Here is a 24,078-nt window from a genome sequence, read left to right on the forward strand (position 1 = left end):
TGCGTCACCCAAATCTGTGCAGGCGATGATCGCCGGCTCCAGGGGAGGGCCGGTGTCGCCCAGATCTGGGTGCCCTCGCCTTGGCCTAACGAGGGTGGCTGGCCGTTTCCCAAGGCTGGCAGGGCCAAGTGAGGGTCGGCCACCCTCGACCAGGGCCGACGACCTTAGCCGGTCCCTCTGGCGACCTCCGCTGGCCCTCCTCCAGCGAAGCTGCTTCTCTATTCTTCTTTTTTCTAGTTTTGTTTTGTTTTTTTTTAATTTTTAGTTTTTTTAATTTAATTTAAATTAGATTTGAATAAAATATATATATGCCATGTAGGAGAGATAAATTCATTTTAAAATGCCACGTCGGCATTTTTCGTTAGACAAATTGACGATGTTAACTTTAGGACTTGATTAAATCAATTTAACAAGTTTTAGGACTCAATTGCACTTTTTGTAATTTTTAGGATTCAATTGCACTTTCGAGATAAGTTTTAGGACTTCTAGTGAACATATCCCATTAATTTTTGTGTTACAAAAAATGCTAAACTGGTATACTAGTAACACAAAACTAATTTGTATCACAAAAATTTCCCAAATCACTAAAAAAATTATTGGGAAATTTGCTAAAATCTACTAAATTTTCCTTGAGAGCTCCCTCAAGTTTTGAAAATCTGCTAAAAGTCATATTTTTTTATGAATCGAAAATTAGTTTATGGTAAATGTGACATGAGCATACTAGTTTGACATTTTTTTATGATATAAAAATTAATTTGAGGTAAATGTGGCACGAACGTAACAATTTGATATTTTTTGTGCCACAAAAATTAGTTTGGTTAAATGTGGCAAGGGCATACCAATTTTGATATTTTTTGTGATAGTAACTGTAAAATTTAGACAATGTTACTTACTAATTATCTATGAAACTTGATAAATTCATTATCATGTTGGTAACTTATTGATAAGTTAACTTATAAGCAAGTTACCGGTTATATTTTTTGCAAAAAGTATTTAAAAATTACCAGCAACTTCAAAAAAACCACGAACATGAAAAAATTTCAGTTTTTTGGCCTAGGGGATCCTAGAATTTTGCAATAAGATTACTTTGAATCTAAACTTCGAGGATGCTTTGACTTTTGAACCTGAGTACCCCTGTTTACTATTGCAGACAAGTATGACAGGTGCAAGACTGCAAGTCAACGATCTAATACCGAGTTGCAACTTCAAAAGAAATGTGTAGTGGGACAATGACAAATTTAGAAATCATTAAAGCCATATTTCAATGACACATTCAATCATGTAATCCCGCGCAAAATGGGCTTCGACAGCTCTTCATCTTTTTTTCTTTCCCAAGAAGAAATAAGAATGGAGTACACTAAACAAGAAAAGGACAAATAGGGTGTTAATGATGTAAAACGCGTTTTTTGGAAAATCTCTTTCATGTTCATCTATTCATTCAACTCGATGCAGAAATTGCACTTTAAGAAGAAAATGACAACATGATAAAAACGAGCATCCATATGCGAAATTGCATTGCAATCTGACAAAAATTGTATTCCTTGATCTACATTGCACATAGTTCAAAGGGACCACTTCCCAACAATTTCATTGGCCTCCATGAAATTTGATGGCCTTCTGCTTTGGCTTCTTCATCAATTTGGCTCTTCTCTCCATGCTTCTCACTTTTCCCACAAGCCAATTGGGTCTTCCAATTTCACATGAAATGTACGCTATGGAGATTCCATTCACGATTCCGGATGCATAGCCTATCCCGACTACTTTCCTATCAAACCCGCTACCATGCTCTCTTGTACTATCCTCTTGGAAGAATGAAGGTGGTGGCAATGGAGGCTGAGCATCACCAGGGCATGTATTTCGTAATGGAGTTCCACATAAGCCGAGGTTTCCATGAAATGAGTTGCTTGTGAATGTGCTCAGTTGCTTGTCTTGAGGTATGGGGCCTGTGAGTTGGTTATCTGAGAGGTCCAAATACCCAAGGAATGACAAATCTCCCAGTTTTCTAGGGACACTCCCACTAAGCTTGTTTGAAGATAAATCCAGTCTTTCAAGGTTAGTCAAATTTCCAAGGGTTGAAGGAATGGAACCCGTGAGGTGGTTGTGGGAAAGGTTGAGCCCTATGAGAGAATGAAGATTTCCAATAACACTCGGGATGTTCCCTTGAAAAGAGTTGAGCAATAAGTCGATGGTTGTGAAAATGGTCAAGATCCTCTCTAGCCGAATCTCCTTTCCTTTCATGATCACATTCACAGAAGCTTCATATAATTCCTTTCCAGCTTGCTGCCTCATGTACAATGATTTGTCTTGCGGCTTTTGCCCATTTTGTCCATTCATTATCCCTTGAAGTTTCACTATCAGATTGGCTGGTAAAGGACCAGCGAAGTTGTTGTTGAGAGATCCAAAATGTGCAACTTCAAAAAGAGATGAGCTACCCTTGGAAAATCTAAAAGACCCTTAAAATTGTTGGACCTCCTATTAAGAACCTTTAACTCTGGTAGGCTTCCCAGCCATTCTGGGAACTTATCCCCCATCTTATTATAGCTCAAATCTAGGACTTCCAGGTTTTTACAATTGACTAGGGAATGTGGCAATGTGCCTTGGAATTGATTTTGACTCAAGTCAAGATTTCTCAAGCTACTTTGTGGTGAAAATGTTGGAGGGTTCGTGCCCGAAAGACTATTCATTCGCAAGTTCAAAACTGATAGACAAATGCTCAAGTATGATAAGCACTGGGGTAGGCTACCAGTTAAGCTATTATTAGACAAGATGTGGAGTGAAAGGCTGGTGGCATTGCAAATTGATACAGAGATCTTTCCCGAAAGTTGATTCTCATTGAGGCGTAAATAGACTAGGTTTGTCAAATTATTGAAAGAAAAAGGAATTGGACCAGTGAGCTAATTTGCACTCAGATGTAACAGGATCATAGCCTGAATATTTCCTAACTTATTAGGAATGCTACCAGAAAGTTGGTTGTAACTCAATAACAGCACCTCCTAGTTCATTAGATCCCCTAAGGATCTAGGAATCAAACCAGAAAGGTGATTGAGATGGAGGCGCAAAAGAACTAGGTCGGTCAAGTTACCCAAAGAAGAAGGAATTGGGCCGGTGAGCTGATTTCCACTCAGCTTTAAGTCCTGCATAGCGCGGAGATGTCCCATCTCATCAGGAATGTGACCCGAAAGCTGGTTATCATAAAGTAAAAGAAGGGTAAGCTCCGTCAAATTGCCTAATGTCGGCGGGATTGAACCAATAAAATTATTATTGTAAAGGCTCAACGAGCTAAGAAGCTTCAAATTCCCTAGCTCTAGGGTGATGGAATCGTTAAGCTTATTAGCAAAAAGGTGCAACTCTCTCAATTTGGTCAAGTTCCCCACAGTGGAAGGAATTGGTCCTGTCAAGAAGTTAGCGTCCATGTGGAGCACTTCCAAATTTGTCATATTTCCCATCTCGGGAGGTATAGAACCAGAAAGAGAGTTGTTGTAGACATACAGTCTAGCTAATTTGCTCAAATTACCCAATGAGGAAGGGATAGATCCATGCAACTGATTCAAATACAGCGTGACCTCATTGAGCAAATGCAATTGCCCAATTTCTAGGGGAATGGAGCCATTTAACTCGTTGAAATACATGTGTAGGACCTCCAGTTTCGTTAGATGGACGATCTCTGGGGGTATTATCCCCGAGAACCGATTGATAGAGAGGTCGAGATATGTGAGATTGCTCAGAAAATCGATTTGAGGTGGAATGTGGCATGAGAGACTATTCACACTCAGGTCTATGTACATGAGATGAGACAAAGATGAGAATGGGAATTCGTCAAGCGTACCTTCCACATCGGCACTGGTAAGATTTATCCAAATCACACTCCTGGCCTGATTGCAGGAGATGCCATACCAAGCACATGAACTCACAGTCAAATTGGAACTGGTGGCCTTACGAGGAGAGGGAGTCTACGAAGAGAGGGAAGAAACCAAACGGTTGCCAAGACTGGATTTCCACTTGAGGAGGGCTTGAGCTTTGGCAGGGGAAGCAGGAGCCGGAAGTGGAGTGACAGAGATAGTGAAAAGGGCAAGGGCAGCCACAAGGGTCATGACCCTCTTGAATCCTGACGAAGAATCCATGGATTCTTCTTCTTCTTCTTCTCTTTTGGTTCTGGTAAGTTGGTTTTTCTTTTCCCGAGGCAATGAGCGATGCTTAAAAAGGTTGTGAAAACTCACCTTCCTGAAAGCTGACTGGACGAATTGTTGGTTCCTTGAAGACTTAGGAAATTTTTTCCTTTTATAGTCTTCCTTGGTGACTTGCCTGACTCGGTCAGTCCCTATTTCGGAAATGAGTCCCACTTACTATTTGAAATCCAGGGTGTTCGACAGAGAAGTCTTTGAGGAGAGTGATGTGAAGTCCCAATTTCCACAGGATTGAATCCTAGTTTGTGCCGCACAGTATGCAATTCTAAGCGCGCAAAAGGACAGCCTTCTCACTCGGCATTCATGAAGCCAATTCTTGACACGGTTAACCCCATTCTACGTTGGAAAAATATTAGATAATGTAGAATAAGGATCGTTGGAAATCTATTGAAAAAGATGAGAAAATAAAATCAATTGTCTGAGACGTGCAAGTACTTGACTTAAGGATAATTCTGCTCCTCAGAGTACGAAACTCGGTGCGATAAGCTTTAGTGGCTATCCTTCCAAAATACAACGGACCTTCTTCTTTATTCTGCATAGAATAATAGAAGGCCTAGCAAGGAAAGGAAAGATATGAGAAGAAAAAGAAATTCTCTTTTATTTCATGTCTCTCACTTTTGATTGTGGTTTGAAGTTTTAATTTTATATTCAAATAAAAAAGAGAACGAAACTGTTATAATTAAATTGGTAATTATTGAAGGAGAATATGGCCGTTATATGGCCGTTATAATTTAAAGGGATAAGTGCATTCAAAGTCCTAAAACTTGTCACGAAAGTGCAATTGAGTTCTAAAACTTTCAAAAAGTACAAACAAGTCCTAAAACTTGTCACGAAAGTGCACTTAAGTCCTAAAACTTTAAAAAAGTGCAACCAAGTCATAAAACTTGTCACGAAAGTGCAAACAAGTCCTAAAACTTGTCAAATTGATTCAATCAAGTCCTTCCATTGATTGTACTTTTTGAAAGTTTTAGGATTTGTTTGCACTTTCGTGACAAGTTTTAGGACTTGTTTGCACTTTCGTGACAAGTTTTAAGACTTATTTGCACTTTTTGAAAGTTTTAGGACTCAAGTACACTTTCGTGATAAGTTTTAGGACTTGTTTGCACTTTTTGAAAGTTTTAGGACTCAATTGCACTTTTGTGACAAGTTTTAGGACTTCTAGTGCACATATCCCTAATTTAAAATAATGAAGAGTTTATAGAGAAATATATCAAATGTTAGAAAGTTATTAGAAAGCTGTCATACACCGTTACTAAACCGTTATAAAACGTTACATATTAATGGCGGAAGACAACGGTTACAAATTGATGACGGTGAAAAAGCGTTACAAAAATAATAGTTGCAATATTTCAAAACTATTAAAATATCCAACATTCTATGCAGAAACGACAGCGGATGATCTAGCCAAATGGCTCCGGGAGCACGGTTAAAAAAAAAAATCCACGGACCTGATAAAATTGATGGTCTCGTTCAAATAAAGGGAGAGGCGTCAAAATGGATTAAAGACCCGCTCGTTAATTGCCGATTTGGGTTAGCTAAAATCTAAACAGTGGGTTGTCATGTGTCTTAAAATAAGAATGTCTAGTAAGATGATGGTCAATCGAAAAGGAAAACCAGAAATGGAACATAAGATTATTTTGGGCCCGCTTGTTTGAGCCATTGACAGACGATAACGTAATTGTGGAGGTCCGCTCTTTAATCCTGTGATTAATTACACTTGCGATCATGATTTACTTCAGATAATCGAGTCTTTGTTGAGCTTTCTAAGTGGGCTCAATTATTGAGAAATAGTGCGCCATGATTATATGTGGGAATTTTGAAGTGCTCTCCATAATTCCAATAGAGACATTCCCGCACGTTACACGGAATAACGATGTTGTTGGATTACATATTGGAAGTGTAAACTTTTGATTATATCAAAGTTTAATGACCACCATTGAAATCTATATGGTAAGAACTTATTTTCCTTCATTTATAAGCTTTGCGATCTTTTTTTACTTTACTTTATTGCGTTTATCATTTTTGTAATAAAGTAAATAGTAGGTAGCATTGCATTGCTTCGATTGAGGAATCTTTTTTTTTGGTCGGATTCGATTGAAGAATCTAAGGACCGCAAAAAGAGTGATCAACGTCAGTTTTTTTTAGTATGCTATTTTTCAAATTTAAAAGGGTAAATTGCTATAACTTGGTGCGTGGGTTGAATTAGGTATGACTTGGGGTCTGGATGAGATTTGGTATGGGTTGCCAAAATTATGTTACAAAAATATGGGCCAATACGAGTTAAATGGATCATTCGAGTCGGACTCAAATCGCTCCTCAAAGGGTAGAGGGAACCATAATCAATTATTATATTACAATAAATAAGGAAGTTATCATAAAAGTCTTAAATCTATTGTAATTATGCTAATTCAATCATAAATATTTTATAAATATTTTTTTCTTTTTTTTCTTTTCTTCCTTCTTTCCTTTTTCTTTTTCCCATAGTGGCTGGCGAGGCTCGCTGTGAATCCCTTGTTGGCCGCCTGTGAGGCCCTCTCCTGGCCTCGCCCAGATCCCAGCATGGCTAGCTTTGCTATGGCCTTGCCAGCCGTAGGTGAAGGCGGCCTTGCCTATGGCTAGCAAGGCCATGGTTGCCTTCACCCGTGTCCGACGAGACGAGGCGATGGCGAGGTTAGCCTCACCTAGATCTGGGCTAGGCCGCCTTGCCCGCGACCCCCATGCCTCACCCAGATCCGGACGAGGGCCGCAAGCCCTCTCCCGCCATTGTGGGGAAACAAATAAAAGAAAAAGAAAAGAATTAGAAAAAAATTAAATATTATTAAAAATTGTATACATTAGCGATGACTGGTGTTAGCTGGATGGACTGAATTAGTACAAATGTAAAAGGTTTAAGATTGAATTGGCACAATTGCAATATCTTTAAGACTTTTTTTTGGTAATTTTCCCCAATAAATGTCATATGGCGTAGGCCAAATTTCTCAAGATCTACTCTTGATTTAGATAAAGACAAAGGCACTTCATTTTTTTTAAGGAAAATTTCAAATCAATACCCAAAGTGGGGTTATTTTCTCAAAAACGGGTCCAAAGTAGACATAATGTCAAATAAGGGCCCGAAGTGCCCAATTAGTCTCAAGTAAGGGCCTAGGTTTGCCGACCAGTCAAATGCTCACCGGCCGGCGAGCACGTCACTATTCCGGCGATCGGAACAAGGGCAATTTCGTCTTTTACTTCTTTTTTTTTTCTCTCTTTTCCTTTTCCTTTTCTTCTTCTTCTTTTTTTCCTATTTTCCCTCCGCCAGTCATAGCCGGGCCGGTGGAGGTTGCTGACCTCAGGTGGAGGGCGCTCGACGCCGGCGAGGGTCGGGCGAGGGTTGCCCTCGCCGGCGTCGGGTGAGGGTCGCCCTCGCCCGATGCCGGCGAGGGCCGACCCTGGGTTACCCTCGCCGGCGTCAGGCGAGGGCTGCCCTCGCCCGACGCCAGTGAGGGCGGCCTCCGTCTGAGGCCAGAGACCTCCACCAACCCCGGCTATGGCCGGCGGAGGGAAAAGAGGAAAAAAAGAAGAATAAGAAAAGGAAAAGGAAAAGAGAAAAAAAGAGAGTAAAAGACAAAATTGTCCTTGTTCCGATCGCCGGAATAGTGACGTGCTCGCCGGCCGGTGAGCATTTGACCGGCCAACGAACTCAAGCCCTTACTTGAGACTAATTGGGCACTTCGAGCCCCTATTTGAGACTGATTGGGCGCTTCAGGCCCTTATTTGATACTATATCCACTTTGGACCCTGTTCCCTTTTTTTTTAATCGCTTCTCACCTTCCTAAATGACCATAATTTCCTAAGGTACCTCAAATCCAAACAGAACATAAATGTATATGGGCTCTAGCTGCTGATGAGCTAATCCCATCTACCTATTCTTAAATGGCCAGTTGGAATAAAACTAAGGCTTCGTAAGGTATCTCTAACTTGGAAGAAATGCAAGCTTTCAGTATGGTAAAAAACAACTATCATTCTGTCGCAACTTAGAATATTCTAAACGATAGTAAATTGAAATTATATGTTAGTATTCGGACACTCGCATTTATTGCTCCGAGATCACGACATATGATGCCAAGGCGGGCCCCAACCAACGCCAGGCTGCTTTCCTCATCCAATTCCTGCCGCAACAATTTGGGGCACCAGAACCACAAGCAGAGGCATTCAATCAGGTTTTCACGGGGCTCGTTTGGTACCATCCTGTACTCCATATCACCTTGAATCTTCAGAAAACCACCACAAATGTCATGCTACGCTACGAGCTATCATATTTCTAGGTAAATCCTTCACTTTCAGATACGAGGAGACCCTCGTAAAGAATCGAGAGAAAAGGAAGTAGCGCACGGTCGTGGAGTCCGAACAATTCATAATACGAATAGCGCTATATCTTTTTACAACGTCACTAATGCCGTGATTTTCATTACCGTCGCAGGTTAGAATCCTGCAACTAATGCATCAGCCAAATGCAAGGTCAACGGATCGAACCCATTTTCAAGCAGCTTCTTCAAGACCCGAAAAAATTTGTCAAAAGTAGAAGGATGCCAAAGTGGAACACCTACCGCTGTGAGAATATAAAAAAACTATATGGCACTCTTAGCATATCAACTTTGGAGGTGGCTACTGGATTATGACCAAAAAATGGCAAACCAAGAGTGCAGGATCGCACCAGTACAGTTAAACATCTCATTGTTCATATGCAATATGCATAGATTAAGCTGACACACACCATCAGTGATATCCCTGAATTAATTCACTTGAGATATCGTCCGTTTTGGTCCGTCCCATACCGAGCTTCACGATTTTGTCCTTTAGCGTATAGGCAAGCACTTTCTAGGAGGTCACTCATTCTGGTAGCGCTCTAGTATGGGCTCACTTAACTTTGGAGTTCCAAAACTCGCATTTAGGTCAAAAGGCGGCTTCGTGAGTTAATTTTAGTTTTTCACTTATATATCTCAGAATCGTTCTCCCCATGTTCGGTACACAGTTCGTTTCATTCTTGCCCCCTTCGCCATCCTAAAAACCTACCATGAGCCGCTCCATGTCCAGGTTCTCTAGCCCAGCAACCACTTCTCGCCCTCATCGGACCGGGTTGTTACAGACCCACCAACTTCCTCCTGGTTCGTCCCAAAACTGCACATCTACTGGAGGGGGTCGCACTCTGATACCATACAATGACATCTCTGGAATAAGATATCTTTAGCTTGGAAGAAAGATAAGCTTTAAATATGGTCAAATATAATCTATGATTCTATCGTAACTTAGAATATTCGAGATGATAGTGAATTAAAATTACATGTTATATATGGACACTCGAATTTATTATTCCTAAATCACAAGATTTGATACTAAGACCACAACCAACTATAGTTGACATTTCCTAGTGATTCATGGGATTAACCATCACAGAACTTTGTTCTTTTTTTGGTGCACAGTAAAATAGAATCTCGCATTTAACGTGTCCTTAGTTAATTGACTTTTTTTATGTCAGGATGTACCCTCACGATTGTTGTTAAATCAAGACACATATCGGGGATCGATATCTTGAAATTTCTCGGGATCGAATTGAATCATAAGATTTGGTCAAGTATCTAAAATTGGTATTTCAAGACAATTATGAGTTTTGTCAATAATACAATGAAATAAGAACGTTAAGTGAGATTATTATAAGATATGAACTTAAGGAAAAGAGAATTTTAAATAAATAAGAGAGGCCCAGCCCAGTATACTTCCTCAGCCCAAATAAGCTTCAAGAGTCTTCTTGTTCCGCTTACCGTTGCATTCCTGAAATAGAAGAAACGGAGAAAGCAGAGCCTTGACAAGCCATGAGAAAGAAGAGAGGGAAATCGAAAAACATTGATTAATGTCGGAATACGCCTTTTGCATGTGATTGGTAAGTGTTTCGCTGTTGTTTTTCCCTCTTGCAAATTAGTTTTTGTTTGAGGAGTTAAAATCGTAGTCCTAGCTATGTTGGCTTCGCCGGTGACGACGAAGGGATCCATCCAACTGGTTTGAGTCCAAGGCGAGCTCGTTCAGTAAATTCAACTGACCTATTTCATCAGGGATAGAGCCATTCAACTCGTTAGAGATCAGGTGTAGCACCTCAAGCTTCGTGAGATAGCCAATCTCCCGTGGTATATTCCCGGATAATTGATTAAAGGAGAGGTCAAGGTAGGTGAGATTGGTCAAAAGACCGTCTTGAGGCGGAATACCGCCAAAGAGTTCATTTATGTACATGTCTATATAGGTAAGATACGGCAAAGACGAGAACGGGAACTCGTCAAGCGTACCTCTGATGTTCGAACCGGTGAGATTGATTCCCATCATGCTTCTGGCTAGGTTACATGAGATGCCACACCAACCACATGGGCTCGCCGCCGTTGCGTTGGAGCCGGTAGCATTTTGAGGAGGGAGAGTCCATGTTGATAGAGAGGAGGTGGATTGGTTTTGGTTTTGAAGGGTGGATTTCCATTTGAGAAGGGCTTGTGCTTCTAGTGTGGAGGCAAAAGCAGGAATTGCACCTTGTGGAATGATGGCTAAAAGCACAGTAAAAATGGCAAAGGAGGCTAGAAGATGCACTGGTGTCTCTAATTCTGGTGAACCCATGATTTCTTTTGTTTGTTCTGAAGGTTAATAATCGACCATGAAGCATATATGAAAAGCTTTGTTACTCCGTTTCTGTCATTCTCTAAGTCCATTCAAAGAAGGCCAATTTTCAAAGACATCCGATTTCCTGCTCGTTGAATGCTTCTGATTGGGATGCTTCAGATGTCAACAATCTGGCCAATATGTGAAAACGGGAAATAGTCTCACTGTCTATAGAGTTTCATATGGTTGGAACTTGGAACAACGTATTTGACTTTGACTCGGAGCTTCCTGAACTCTGTTCTCTTTACTTGCAACAATCTCGGGTTTTACTTGGGGTGGGGGTGCCAACAGTTAAATGCTGCGATTTTAAAAATGGTAATGCGTGCATCAGCCATTATTAAGAGGGAAGAAAAATGAAGCCAGTCACTATCTTTGTGCTCAAACTTTGTGATTGCAGCAGACATAATTCGACTGAGGGCATTTGTTTAATAGATTTCTTGGGAAATTCTCTGACCCTTGCTTGATAAATCTTCTTAATACCAAGTGGATCTGCTTTGGATGTCGTATATGGCCTAATGCTCCCTTTCTAGAAGCACTTGGGACGAGATTGCCTTCCAAGCATTTGACAGGGAGAGATTGAAGATGGATATAGAATAGAGGACCTCCACGTTGTGTTTGCATGCAAACACTTTCTTGCTTTGCACACATCTCCTGCTTCTCATGAAGGAGAAACGACAGGGGATTACATGGGCTAAGGCTTGGTACGGTAAATGGGTTGAGCTCTTACAAGATAATTGGTAGAAAGAAGAGCGAGCAATCGCAAACTTAGTCATAGTCACTGTCACACTCCAAATCTGTATATAGAATTTGGGGAACGACCCCATCCTTTCATAAAATAAAGCACCAAGCTTTTAATTAAATAAACCTGTTTTCGAAAATGTATCAATCGGATAAAAACTTGCAATAATGAAAATAATCATAAGATCCAACGTATCATGAATGTACCAAGCTCGAATTTCTTTCAGAGCCAGCCTAATAAGCTTAATAAAAATAGCAAAATAAATCCTAAAAGCCATCCCCATCCACGCCCTCTCCATGAATCCATTCCTCTCCTCTATTCTTGGAATCCGGGACGGTAATAAAAGGGGCAAGCAAAACCGGGCTCACTAAGTGATAATCACCACTTTTATGAAATCAAGTAATGAACGATGCAATCGCACGATAATACCCATTTGCAGGAATTGCACCTTGTGACATGACTAAAAAGCATTGCGAGGAGGGCGACGGAAGCTAGAAGATGTACCGCTTCCCTCTAAACTTTTTGGCGAATCCATGATTTTCTGGTGCTGTTTTGGAGCATGATGATCAACACAGAGGCATATATACAGCCTTTGGCTGCTCTGTTCCTGTCATTTTCTTTAATCCCTTTCATCAAAGGCCAGCTTTCAAACATCTCATCCCATTCCAGGATTTTGAATGCTTTTCTGACTATGATGTTTCAGCTACTGACAATTGTCTGGTTTGTTTGTGCAGAGTCTCATGGATGCAGAAGTAAGTGGTTGACTTGACTCCACCTTGCTAAACTTTGTTTTCTTTGTTTCTTTTCTTCTTTTCAATGTGGGACACAATTGTTTTGCTTGCTAAATTACCGATCTTTGACTATAGGAATTCATGCATCATCAGGCATTAATTAGACAAAAAGATATGGGAGAGTTGATATCTCCATTTTGACTTCTAGATTGTAGCACCAATACTTTGACCACGAGCATAGGTTTTTCCGAGACTTTGGCATTCCTCGCAAGGAAAATGACACAAACAGTCCCTGAACTTTAATTCAATGTGCAATTCGGCCTCTGAACTTTTAATTTGTTCAATATAGTCCCTAACCTTTAACCCAATATTCAATATGGTCTCTGAACTTTCAATTTGTTCAATGTAGTCCCTGAACTTTTGGTATATATTTAATTTAGTCTCTGAACTTTATAAAAATGTTCAATGTAGCCCTTCCATTAATTCAAGTTCATGGACTATATTATGTATTTTCATAGAGTTCAGGAACTAAATTGAACATGTACCAAAAGTTCAGGGACCACATTGAATAAATTAAAAGTTCAGGGACTACATTGAACATTAGGCTAAAGTTCAGGGATTACATTGAACAAATTAAAAGTTCAGGGATCAAATTGCACATTGAGCCAAAGTTCGAGGACTATTTGTGTCATTGTCCCTTCCTCACATTTATAATTCCAGCTTTTGCTTTTTGCTTAATCTAAATCTTGCGATTCAGTCATTTTAATATTTTTTTTTCAATCTAAAAGCCCTAAGACTCTCACGATACTCAAATGTTGACATATACATCCGCAAACAATTTTTTTTTCGTAATTTTCTGAAATTTGATTACAATTTTGAATTTTGACCGAAAAGCAGAAAGTACTTTTTACCTTGGCATAGGAGTAAACAAACATGCATTAACGGGACTTACCATCACGCTCAAGTCACTCAAATATTCTTAGTTCTCAACTTCTAATTACTCATAATAATGTCATACATTGTTTATCCCTTGTAATTTCTCGCGAAATAATCTTTCAATTTCATAGAGAAGTACCCAAAATCTTCATACATGATTTCTTTACTAAAACACTCTTCAATTTGAGCACGTTGTAATCGACGAGAAAAGTCAATTTCCTTTAGTTCCCCTTTTTGCTCTTTGCTTCATCCAGTTTCAACAAGTCAACTACAATGTCCAACTCAGATTTTCTCCCGCCCAATTTTGAATCGGATTCGTTCACGAATTCAAACTCGAAAAGTATTTAAGCAATTTTAGGGTGCATTGTTTAATTGAAAACTTCATGATAAAAGAACTTATTTTCCATGGAAATTATTTTCATTTTTTGGGTGATTGAGGAAAATTGATTTCCTTCTTGCGAGTAAGGGGAAGTCATTTTCCCCCAATCTTAGCTTGTTGTTTTAAGTCCATGAAAAACTTTTTTCGTAGATTGATTATTTTCGGGAAATAGTTTTTTTTTTTCAAACAAATGGACCCTTAATGCCTGTTATGCACGTGTGAACATTTTCAACCTTTTCGAACGTATGCTCTGGGAGACGTGCTTTAAAGATTGGGAATAGGCTTCTGTACATATCTAAGACTTACAAGTGAGTTACCCGGGGAATCATATGGATATGAATATTCTCAATCTAATCTAGGGTTGAGTTGCAGTTAGTCAGCTAAGCAAGCAATTATAAGTTACTGATCGTCTGTAGTATGTCCATTATCATTAAGCAAAGGAGGGTGAATGTGCAGGTGTAATGCATGCTTCGAGATGAAGTTCTTCCTAATAAAGTCAGACTGAACTAAGCTTTATGCATCAGCAAGTATTTAACTAGTGGAACACATCTTTGAGGATGCTATTTGGCATAATGAAGAAGTTGACTGTAGGCACCAGATGGTTCTTTCTTGACATTGCGTCTTGCGTGTTGCCTTTCTACTAAGAAATGAAGTACATTCAAGAATTAAGATTGAATTGACCCAACTGTCAGAGAAGGTTGGGGGAACATAACTCACTGCCTCGCTACAACTCGATTCGGATAGTTGTTACTACATTTTTCCCCCTATTACTATTCAATTCACAAAGTTTTCTGAAACTATGATTTTAGGATGTCGATTGTCACTTAGATTGATCGAGGGCAGCATCAAACATTGGTCTACAAAATTTCCTATTTCAAATTCGGAAAACTCTGAGCTCTCATAGACTGTTTTCCGTTTTCCAGATAAAGAACAAGAGGGAAGCTTTTCTGACATGTTTTGCATAAGGCAATATAAGTTCACTATTCTGAAAAACAGAAAAGATGGTTGATGCTTGATGGTGAGCTACAGCGTAAATGAGTTCTACTTGTGTTTGACAATGGAGTGAGGCCGAGCGAAAACAGACCAGCATGATTTGATTCCCTCAATATTTTGGGGGGCAGGACATCGTCTACCTTCTCACTCTTGATGTATAAGGTAGTAACGAGCAGAACTTGCATTCTTTCTGAGACAAAGCATTGGACTATTGAATCTCCTCTTGAGATAAAATGATGATCAGTGATCTTCCTAATTTAAGCACTTTTAAGTTCGAAGTTCTTATGAAAACGAAGTCTGTATTCCCTCTACTGCCATATTCTTTTTGGAGGAATCAAAAGCTACTGAACTTCTAATAAAGACTCATGCCAAAGCAACATGCTTGTGGCACTCGGAATAGGAACCGATTGAATGTACTCTGGGTTACGTTACACAAGTGTAGTAAGTCACTCGAAACACAAAATTATGGTAGATGGCCGCCATTAAAAACAAGGGTTAATAACACGAAAAACCCTAAATTAGTACACTTGTGACACATTTACCCCAAACTATTTTTTTGACCATAAAAAACCCCAAACTGGTATACCTGTGATAATTTTACTCCAAACATACCACAAAAAACCCCAAACTGGTACACATGTGATAATTTTACCCCGAACTAATCTTTAATATTATTATTTTATTATTATTATTATTATTATTTATTTTTTTTCCTTCACCTTCAACCTCTGGCCGGTCGCCGGTCCGGTGACCGGCCAGAGGCGGAAGCCAGCGAGGGCGGCCCTCGCTCGACGCAGGCGAGGGCCGCCCGACGTCGGCGAGGGCAGCCCTCGCCCTATACCGGCGAGGGTCGCCCTCGCCGGATCTAGCAAGGGCGACCCTCGCCTGCGTTGGGCGAGGGCCGCTCTCGCTGAGTCGGGCGAGGGTCGCCCTCGCTGAGGCCGGCGAGGGCGGCCCTCGCCGGATTCGGCGAGGGCTACCCTCGCAGGTATCGTGCGAGGGTCGCCCTCGTCGGATCTGGCAAGGGCCGCCCTCGCCCTAACGCCGGTGAGGGCCGCCCTCGCCCGACGCCGGCGAGGGCGGCCCTTGCAGGCTTCCGGCTCTGGCCGGTCGCCGGGTTGAAGATGAAAAAAAAAAAGAAAAGAAAAGAATAAAAAATAAATAAAAATTCAAAAAAAATAAAAAAATAATATTAAAATTTTAATTTAAGATAAAATTGTCACATATGTACCAGTTTAGGGTTTTTTATGGTAAGTTTAGGGTAAAATTGTCACAGGTATACCAGTTTAGAATTTTTGATGATTAGAAAAATAGTTCAGGGTAAAATTATCACAGATATACCAGTTTGGGGTTTTTCATGGTAAAAAAAATAGTTAGGGATAAATATGTCACAAGTGTACCAGTTTAGGGTTTTTCGTGGTATTAACCCTAAAAACAATTTGTTTCTGATTGAATGCACTCTGAAATGATGCATGATTGAAACTCTTCGGCATGTATAAATGGACTAACAATTGACAAGATTTTAGGTTCTGTTAGTTTCACGAAAAACATTTTTGGAGAAAACATTGTCCGGCATTTGAATAGCTTAGGAAAATGCGTTAACGAAAAATCTATACTCAAATTATGGAAAATGATTTCCTCTTGAAAAAATCAGAATTTTCCTATATATGATTATATATCGGTGCTTGGATAAAAAACTCTGAATTTAGGCATAGAAACCCGAAGGCTTGTTCCCGGGTCCATGGTAACGAACCTGGGCTGAGTCCACCAAGGTCCATCGAGGTGAAGCTTAGATCCAAAGAGGTCAGGTTTGGAACCCCGATGCCTGAGCTCGGGTCCGCAGAGGTTGGGTTGGGGACACCAATACCAGTGGCTAGGCCTAGACTTCGGTATCGTTGCTCGGCCCCTCAACACCTCGGCCCGGGTCGATAAAGGCTAGGCGCGAGACCTCGGTGCTCATGCTTGTGCTCAGATCCCCAGTGCCCGGGCACAGGTCCACTGAGGCCGGGATCAAGTTCACAGTGCTCGGGCCTGAGACTCGGTGCCTAGGACCGAGTCCATCAAGGCCGGGCCCGTGTCCATCAAGGCCGGGCATGGGTCCATTGAGGTCGAGCTTGGGCCTCGGAGTGCATCAAGGTCGGGCCCGAGATCCCAATGCTAGTGCCCGAGTCCATCGAGGCTAGTCCTGCGTTTATTAAGGCTGGGTGGGACCTCGACGCCAGTGCTTAGGTCCTCAGCGCTTAGGCTCGGGTCCATTGAGGTCAGGTCCGGGACCCTGGCGCCTCTGCTCGGGTCCATCGAGGTCAATCTCAAGATCCTGGCGCCTGTGCCCGGGTCCATCGAGGCCAATCTCAAGACCCCGGCGCTTGCGCTCGGGTCCATTGAGGCCAATCTCAGGACCTTGGTGCTCGTGCCCCTATCCATCGAGGCCGGGCATGAGTCCATCAAAGTCAGGCCCAAGACTCTAGTTCCCTTGCTTGGGTCCTTGACACCCACACTTGGGTCCATCGAGACCAGACCTAAATTCGATGCCTGAGACCTAGGTACCCGTGCCCGAGTCGAGGTCCATCGAGGCCGAACCTGGGGCCCTGGTACCCGTGCTCAATTTCCCGGCTACGCCCGAATAAGGTATGTTTATTTAGGAAAATCAAATCAAATTTTTCTAACTAATTGACGGAAAATATTTTTTAGTTCATTTTCAAGTTTCAGCCAAACAATGGAGAATATTGTCATTATCCTGGAAAATGATTACCTGAAAAACATTTTTAAAAAATGTTACATTTTCCGCCAAGCAAACGGAGTCTTACAAACTTCATATAAATGTTCCATTCCAATTTTACATAAACACCTTGCTTTCAAGATGATAACAGTAGATTCATCATCAACTTTACATTAATATAAAAGTCACATTTGTCTAAACTATAACTTGACGTGGATACTTACCTTTCACTACCACGACACTAATCTGATTAAGACTACATACAGAAACAGTTTGAGATATCAGTTGACAGCTGTCATCTCTCTACAAATGAAACTAGATGCCAGTAAGTTCGGGTTTTACTTTTTCCAGAACGAAAGGCAGTTCTATATTTACTTGGGCATGAACGAAATGTAGCCCTCATCGTCATGCTGATATGGATTAAACACAAAGTTCTTGTCGCCAGTCAAAATATTTCTCCTAAATGCAAATAAAGTAAGCACATCAGTGAGCGAGACAATAGATTAAAAAAGTTGTGAGACTTAATGAACTAGTTTAAACGACTCTAATTTTCATTTAAGATCTTAGACCTTCTTGCATGTGATTGACAGAGCAGCATCGTTTATCAGACGTTATCTTCTACATATTGATCCAGTAAACGGCTTGATGCTTTTGCATGTCTCACAGGATCAGTGGCTGTCTGTGAATTTAGGACATCATGGAAAATGGTCGAACGAGCAGATAGCACCTGAGAAATCATTTCCAACGACGGCCTGAGTTGGGGATGAGCAGATACGCAAGCCAATGCAAGCTTGAAGATGGTCAAAAGTTCAGCCTCGATGCCTGTGGTGGGCGTAGGCTGGCGTGAATCCAATATATTCTTCAAAACAACTGAGCTCTCCATGTCGACCGGACCTCATAGAGATGAAATGCTGTCACCCGGATGTCTTCCTTTGATCACCTCCATGGCCACTATTCCAAAGCTATACACATCACATTTCTCCGTCAACTTCATTGTGTAAGCGAGCTCTGCACAAAGAGGGAGGTATATGTATTGGCACAAAGACAGTGCTTTAGGTCAACCTTCGGATCAAGAGTTGATTTTAGAAATTTACCTGGAGCTACATATCCATATGTGCCGACGACTTCACTCCAGTTTGATGTATCCAGCTTAAGAAGCTTAGCAGTGCCGAAGTCAGAAACATGTCCCTCGTACTCGGAACCAAACAGAATGTTGTTACTTGAAATATCTCGATGAACGATTGGAGGGTTACAATCATGGTGCATATAAGATAGAGCACAAGCCATGCCTTTTACGATATTCACCCTCTTGTTCCAGTCCAACTCTCTTCTTCATTGCTCAAGATCGTAGACAAGCTTCCTCTGTCCAAGTACTCATACACCAAGAACGAGTGTTGTGGATGTGAACAAAAGCCCACAAGTTTTACAATATTGCGGTGTCGAATTTCCGTCAATGCCCTGATCTCATTCAAAAATTCCCTTTGATCTGTTTGCCCAGTATCAGCCGTTTGATAGAGCTTCTTACAGCTACTATATCACCTGATCTTAATTTGGCTTTGAAGAAACGTCCATAGCCTCCCCTTCCAATACAGTAAATCTCATCAAAAGCCCCGGTGGCTTCCATAATGTCTTCATATAAGATCTTTCCATCGTACTTCGATAGAGAAAAGACTTCAGTTGTCTTGGGTGCTAGTTCCGCAGTAGGATGGAGCTTCTTTCTACGGGAAATGAAGAATATTCCAAAGAAAGTATACAGAAGAACTGCTCCTAGCAGAGGAAACACAATAAGAAACACTCTGTGTCCTGCCGGAGATTTATCCCTATTTACCGCCGCTTGATTACAGGGCTCAAGTCCTTCAACATTTCCACACAATCCACTGTTACCTTGTAACGCTTCTTTTGTTGCATCTTGGAATGCTGTGGTGTTGGGAATTGGACCCTCAAGCTCGTTGTGGGAGATGTCAACCTCCGCCAAACCTGGCAAACCCTCGACAATCTTGTATATAAGGCCAGAAAGATTATTGTGTGAAAGGTCAAGTTTCACTAGGCTTTGCAGCTTGCTGAATTGAGCTGGGATCTCACCGCTTAACAAGTTATAACTCAAGTCTAGCTCGGATAAATGAGTTAGCATCCCTAATTGCCCTGGAATATCTTGGCTCAACTGGTTGTTACTCAGATCCAAGAGGACCAAGTTTGAAGAAAGCCCTATAGTCTGCGGGATAGATATGCTAAGTCGGCTCCTGCTTAGATTCAAATTCACTAAAGAGGTCAATTTTCCAAATTCTTTTGGAACCTCGCCGACTAAACCATTGGAAGAAAGATCAATTGCGCATAGTTGAGTCGCGTTTCCAATCTCAGGAGGCAAGCTACCGGTGATGTTATTTCCAGCAATTCTTAGATCACTTAAACGCATGCAACTTCCCCAATTTTTTGTGATTTCTCCAGAGAACTTGTTGAAACTCATGTCGATAAAGTCCAAGTTGGGGTAGACACCAAAGGTCTCGGATATATTTCTAGTGAGCTGGTTTTCCTCGAGGCGTATTCTGACTATGCTTGTGCAATTTCTCAAGCTTCTAGGGATAGAACCAGTTAAGTTGTTGTCACTCACTGTGAGGTTTTGTAGCAACCCACCTCGGCACAAGTTATCCAGTAAGGAGCCAGTGAACCGGTTGGTATCCAATTGCAGCACCTCCAAGTTTACTAGATCATCGAAGGATCCAGGAATCGAACCAGAAAGCTGATTCTCGTGGAGGAATAAATATACTAGGTTGGTCAAGTTACCCAACGAAGAAGGAATTGGGCCAGTGAGTTGATTTGTACTCAGCTCTAGGTCAACCACAGCGCGGAGATTTCCTATCTCATCAAGAATGCGAGCTGAAAGCTGGTTACCATAGAGATAAAGAAAGGTAAGCTCTGTCAAATTGCCTAATGTCGATGGGATTGAACCGGTAAGATTATTATCGTAAAGGCTTAATGTGCTAAGAAGGATCAAATTCCCTAGCTCCAGAGGGATGGAACCGGTAAGCTCATTAGCAAACAGGTGCAGCTCTGTCAATTTGGTTAAGTTCCCCAAAGTGGAAGGATTCGGCCCTATCAGGAAGTTGGTGTCCATGTGGAGCACTTCCAGATTTGTAATATTTCCCATTTCAGGAGGAATAGAACCAGAAAGGGAGTTGTTGTAGACATACAGTCTAGCTAATTTGCTCAAATTACCCAATGAGGAAGGTATGGATCCATGCAACTGATTGGAATACAACGTGACCTCATTGAGCAAATGCAACTGCCCGATTTCTAGGGGAATCGAGCCATTCAAATCATTGAAAACCAGGTGTAGGACCTCTAGTTTTGTTAGACGGCCAATCTCTGGCGGTATTATGCCCGAGAACCGTCGAGATAGGTGAGATTGCTCAGGAGACTGATTTGAGGCGGAATGCGGCCGGAGAGACTATTTATGCTCAGGTCCATGTACACGAGATGAGACAAATATGAGAATGGAAATTCCTCAAGCGTACCTTCGATATAGGCGCTGGTGAGATTAATCCCGATCACGGTCTCCGCCTGATCGCAGGAGATGCCATACCAAGCGCATGGACTCACGTTTGAACCGGAACCGGTGGCATTATGAGGAGAGGGAGTCCACGAAGAAAGGGAAGAAACCGAATAATTGTTGAGCGTCAGAGGCGCGGCAACAATATTGATTTGATGAAATGAAATTTTGAAGGTGAAACAATCGCAATTCGCGTCTTTCTATTGCATGTCTCAATTACAAGAGAAATAGACTATATATAGACCATAGTTTGATTCGAAATAGGAAACCTCTTTCTAGGAAACCTGTTCTAATTATGAAATCTAATTGACTTAGGAAACTTTCCTAAAATATAACTAGAAACAATATCTCACAATATCTATCAAAATATGGAAATACGAACAGACTCAAAAAGGAAACAAGTACTAACAAATTTGGTTTAATTTTTAACACTCCCCCCTAAATCAAATTCTCTTCCATCGATCATTCCAAGCAGGCTCTTGAACTTTTGAAAAGCATCGATCTTGAGAGGTTTAGTAAAAATATCTGTTACTTGATCTCCGGTCTTCACTTGCAATACTTCAACTTCATTCTCTTTAACCTGTTCTCGGATGAAGTGATATCGAACATCGATATGTTTACTTCGTTCATGAAAAACTGGATTTTTCGCCAAAGCAATAGCAGAAACATTATCAAAAAATCTCTATTGCTTTCTTCTGCTCCATAAGAATATCTTTGAGTAGTCTTCTCAACCATATTGCATGACAAACGCATGAAGATGCAGCAACATATTCAGCTTCACATGTCGACAGAGTAACACTTGATTGCTTCTTTGATGACCACGTGAAAGCAGTGTCGCACAAGAAAAATACAAATCCCGTGGTGCTTTTTCGAACGTCGATATCTCCACCATAATCACTATCTGAATAAGCTCTAAGTTTGAAAGATTTAGAGCAATAATAGTGTAAACCGTGAGAAATAGTACCTTTGATGTACCGAAGTATTCTCTTTGCAGCTTTAAGATGAGATGATTTCGGATTCTCCATGTATCGACTCACAATTCCAACACTATACATAATATCCGGTCTCGTGCATGTCAAGTATCTCAAACTTCCAATGAAGCTTCTATAATATGTCGAATCAACATCGGCACCATCATCAAACTTCGAAAGCTTGGTTCCACACTCCATTGGTGTATTGACCGGCATACAGTTCTTCATGTTGAATTTTTCAAGGATATTTTCTGCATATCCTTTTTGGGAAATAAAAATCCCATCGGCACTTTGCTTTACTTTGATACCAAGGAAATAATTCATGAGACCATTATTGGTCATCTCAAATTCTTTCACCATCGATGCCTTAAAAGCATCAATCATCGCCGAATTATTTCCTGTAAAAACAAGATCATCAACATATAAACAGGCGAGTAGAATATCACATTTTTCTTGCTTCAAATAGAGTGCATGCTCGTACGGACATTGAGAGAATCCATTCGCCTTGAAATATGCATCAATTCTAGAATTCCATGCTCTAGGTGCTTGTTTAAGCCCATATAGAGCTTTTTTCAACCTCAGCACTTTGTCTTCATAACCTTTCACAACAAACCTCTCGGGTTGTTCAACATAAATTTCTTCTTCAAGAATGCCATTCAAGAATGCTGATTTGACATCCATTTGATAAATCCGCCTATTATTTTGAGCAGCAATAGAAATAATCAATCTAATCGTTTCCATGCGGATGACAGGGGCAAAAACTTCATCATAGTCGATTCCGGCTTTTTGCTTGTACCCCTTCGCGACTAATCTAGCTTTGTACCTTATTACTTCACCTTTCTCATTCTTCTTGCCCTTGTACACCCATTTAACACCAATTGATTTCTTGTCCTTCGGAAGATTAGCAAGCTCCCATGTTTGATTTTTCTCGATGGCTTCAATTTCTTCGTTCATGGCTTTCCTCCACTTTTCTTCTTTGGCTGCATCATCATAAGCAAGTGGTTCATAATCTGCAAGAAGACATATAAGATGAAGCTCTTCGGTAGCTTCGTAAATTTCAGACAATCTTCTCGATCTTGGCACTAGCGGTTCATCAACACTATTTGAAGAGGATGGTGTTGATGAACTTGAATAAGATGTTGGAGAAGAAGGTGAAGGTTGATCTTTCAACTTCGTTTGATTGGAATCACCACGAACATTCGCTTCTTCTTTTGGATTTTCTTCCCACATTCCATTTTCATCGAACTTGACATCTCTACTTACATACACTTTTAAAGTGTTAGGGTCAAATAATCGATAGGCTTTGGATGATGAGTCATACCCGATAAAGATGAGCTTTTTGCTCTTGTCTTCAAATTTCGATCTTTTTTTATCCGGGACATGAGCATATACAATGCTCCAAAAAATTCTCAAGTGCGAAACACTTGGTGTTCTCTCGGTCCATGCCTCTTGTGGAGTTATGCCTTCAAGTCCATATGTGGGACATCTATTTTGAAGATAGACGGCACACAAAACAGCTTCAGTCCAAAGTTCCTTAGACAAATTTTTGCTTTTCAACATGCTTCGAACCATATCAAGAATGGTTCTATTTTTCCGTTCAGCCACACCATTTTGTTGAGGAGAATACGGGGCCGTCAAGAAACGCCGAATACCATGATTTTCACAAAATTTGTTGAATATGGCTGAGGTGAATTCTCCACCACGATCAGTCCTCAAAGCCTTGATAAAATAGCTGCTTTCCTTTTTAGCCAAGTTCTTGAATTGTTTGAAAGTATCAAACACTTCTGTCTTTTCTTTCAAAAAATACACTCAAGTTTTCCGAGTAAAATAATCAATAAAAGTAACAAAATATCGATGATTACCATATAAGTGAGGATTGATCGGGCCACACAAATCAGAATGAATCAACTCAAGCGGCTTCTTCGCTCGATAAGTCGCCTCCTTCGGAAAGCTAGTTCTGGAATGCTTGCCGATAACACACCCTTCACATAATTGATCGGGATGATCAATATGTGGTAAGCCATAAACCATCTTCTTGCGAGAAAGCAAATTGAGTCCACCAAAATTGAGATGGCCGAACCTCAAATGCCACAACCATGAAGGATCATCTATGCACGCCTTTAGACATCGAGACATCTCACTCTTTATATTAAGAATAAACATCCTGTTCTTCGACATCTTCACATTTGCAATCAATTTATTATTCC

The 24,078-nt window shown here is 40.8% G+C and overlaps 2 protein-coding genes and 1 pseudogene across 2 annotated transcripts; all 3 read right to left on the reverse strand.

Annotated features, from left to right (window-relative positions):
• Positions 1-1,508: 1,508 nt before the first annotated feature.
• LOC115675188 (MDIS1-interacting receptor like kinase 2-like) lies at positions 1,509-4,121 on the reverse strand. Its single transcript, XM_056317477.1, has 3 exons — positions 3,972-4,121; positions 3,083-3,872; positions 1,509-2,411 (listed from the first exon to the last, which is right to left on the reverse strand). The coding sequence occupies exons 1-3, from the start codon at positions 4,119-4,121 to the stop codon at positions 1,588-1,590; spliced, it is 1,764 nt and encodes a 587-aa protein (XP_056173452.1). The 3' UTR covers positions 1,509-1,587.
• Positions 4,122-9,978: 5,857 nt separating this feature from the next.
• LOC115663854 (MDIS1-interacting receptor like kinase 2-like) lies at positions 9,979-10,814 on the reverse strand. The gene is made up of 2 exons (XM_056317478.1): positions 10,259-10,814; positions 9,979-9,992 (listed from the first exon to the last, which is right to left on the reverse strand). The coding sequence occupies exons 1-2, from the start codon at positions 10,812-10,814 to the stop codon at positions 9,979-9,981; spliced, it is 570 nt and encodes a 189-aa protein (XP_056173453.1).
• A 6,800-nt stretch (positions 10,815-17,614) lies between these two features.
• LOC115663855 (MDIS1-interacting receptor like kinase 2-like) lies at positions 17,615-20,818 on the reverse strand (annotated as a pseudogene).
• Positions 20,819-24,078: the final 3,260 nt, after the last annotated feature.

The sequence above is a fragment of the Syzygium oleosum genome, unplaced genomic scaffold (genome assembly GCF_021117445.2).
Source record: "Syzygium oleosum isolate NSW1041296 unplaced genomic scaffold, Sole_v2.1 Sole_v2.13, whole genome shotgun sequence".
Classification (NCBI taxonomy): domain Eukaryota; kingdom Viridiplantae; phylum Streptophyta; class Magnoliopsida; order Myrtales; family Myrtaceae; genus Syzygium; species Syzygium oleosum.

Coding starts and splice junctions, on each gene's coding strand:
- LOC115675188 (XM_056317477.1), bottom strand. CDS start 4,121: ATGGATTCTTCGTCAGGATTCAAGAGGGTCATGACCCTTGTGGCTGCC. Junction 3,873..3,971: donor CCAGTCTTGGCAACCGTTTG/GTTTCTTCCCTC, acceptor TCCTGCAATCAG/GCCAGGAGTGTGATTTGGAT. Junction 2,412..3,082: donor CCCAATTCCTTCTTCTTTGG/GTAACTTGACCG, acceptor CTCTTTTTGAAG/TTGCACATTTTGGATCTCTC.
- LOC115663854 (XM_056317478.1), bottom strand. CDS start 10,814: ATGGGTTCACCAGAATTAGAGACACCAGTGCATCTTCTAGCCTCCTTT.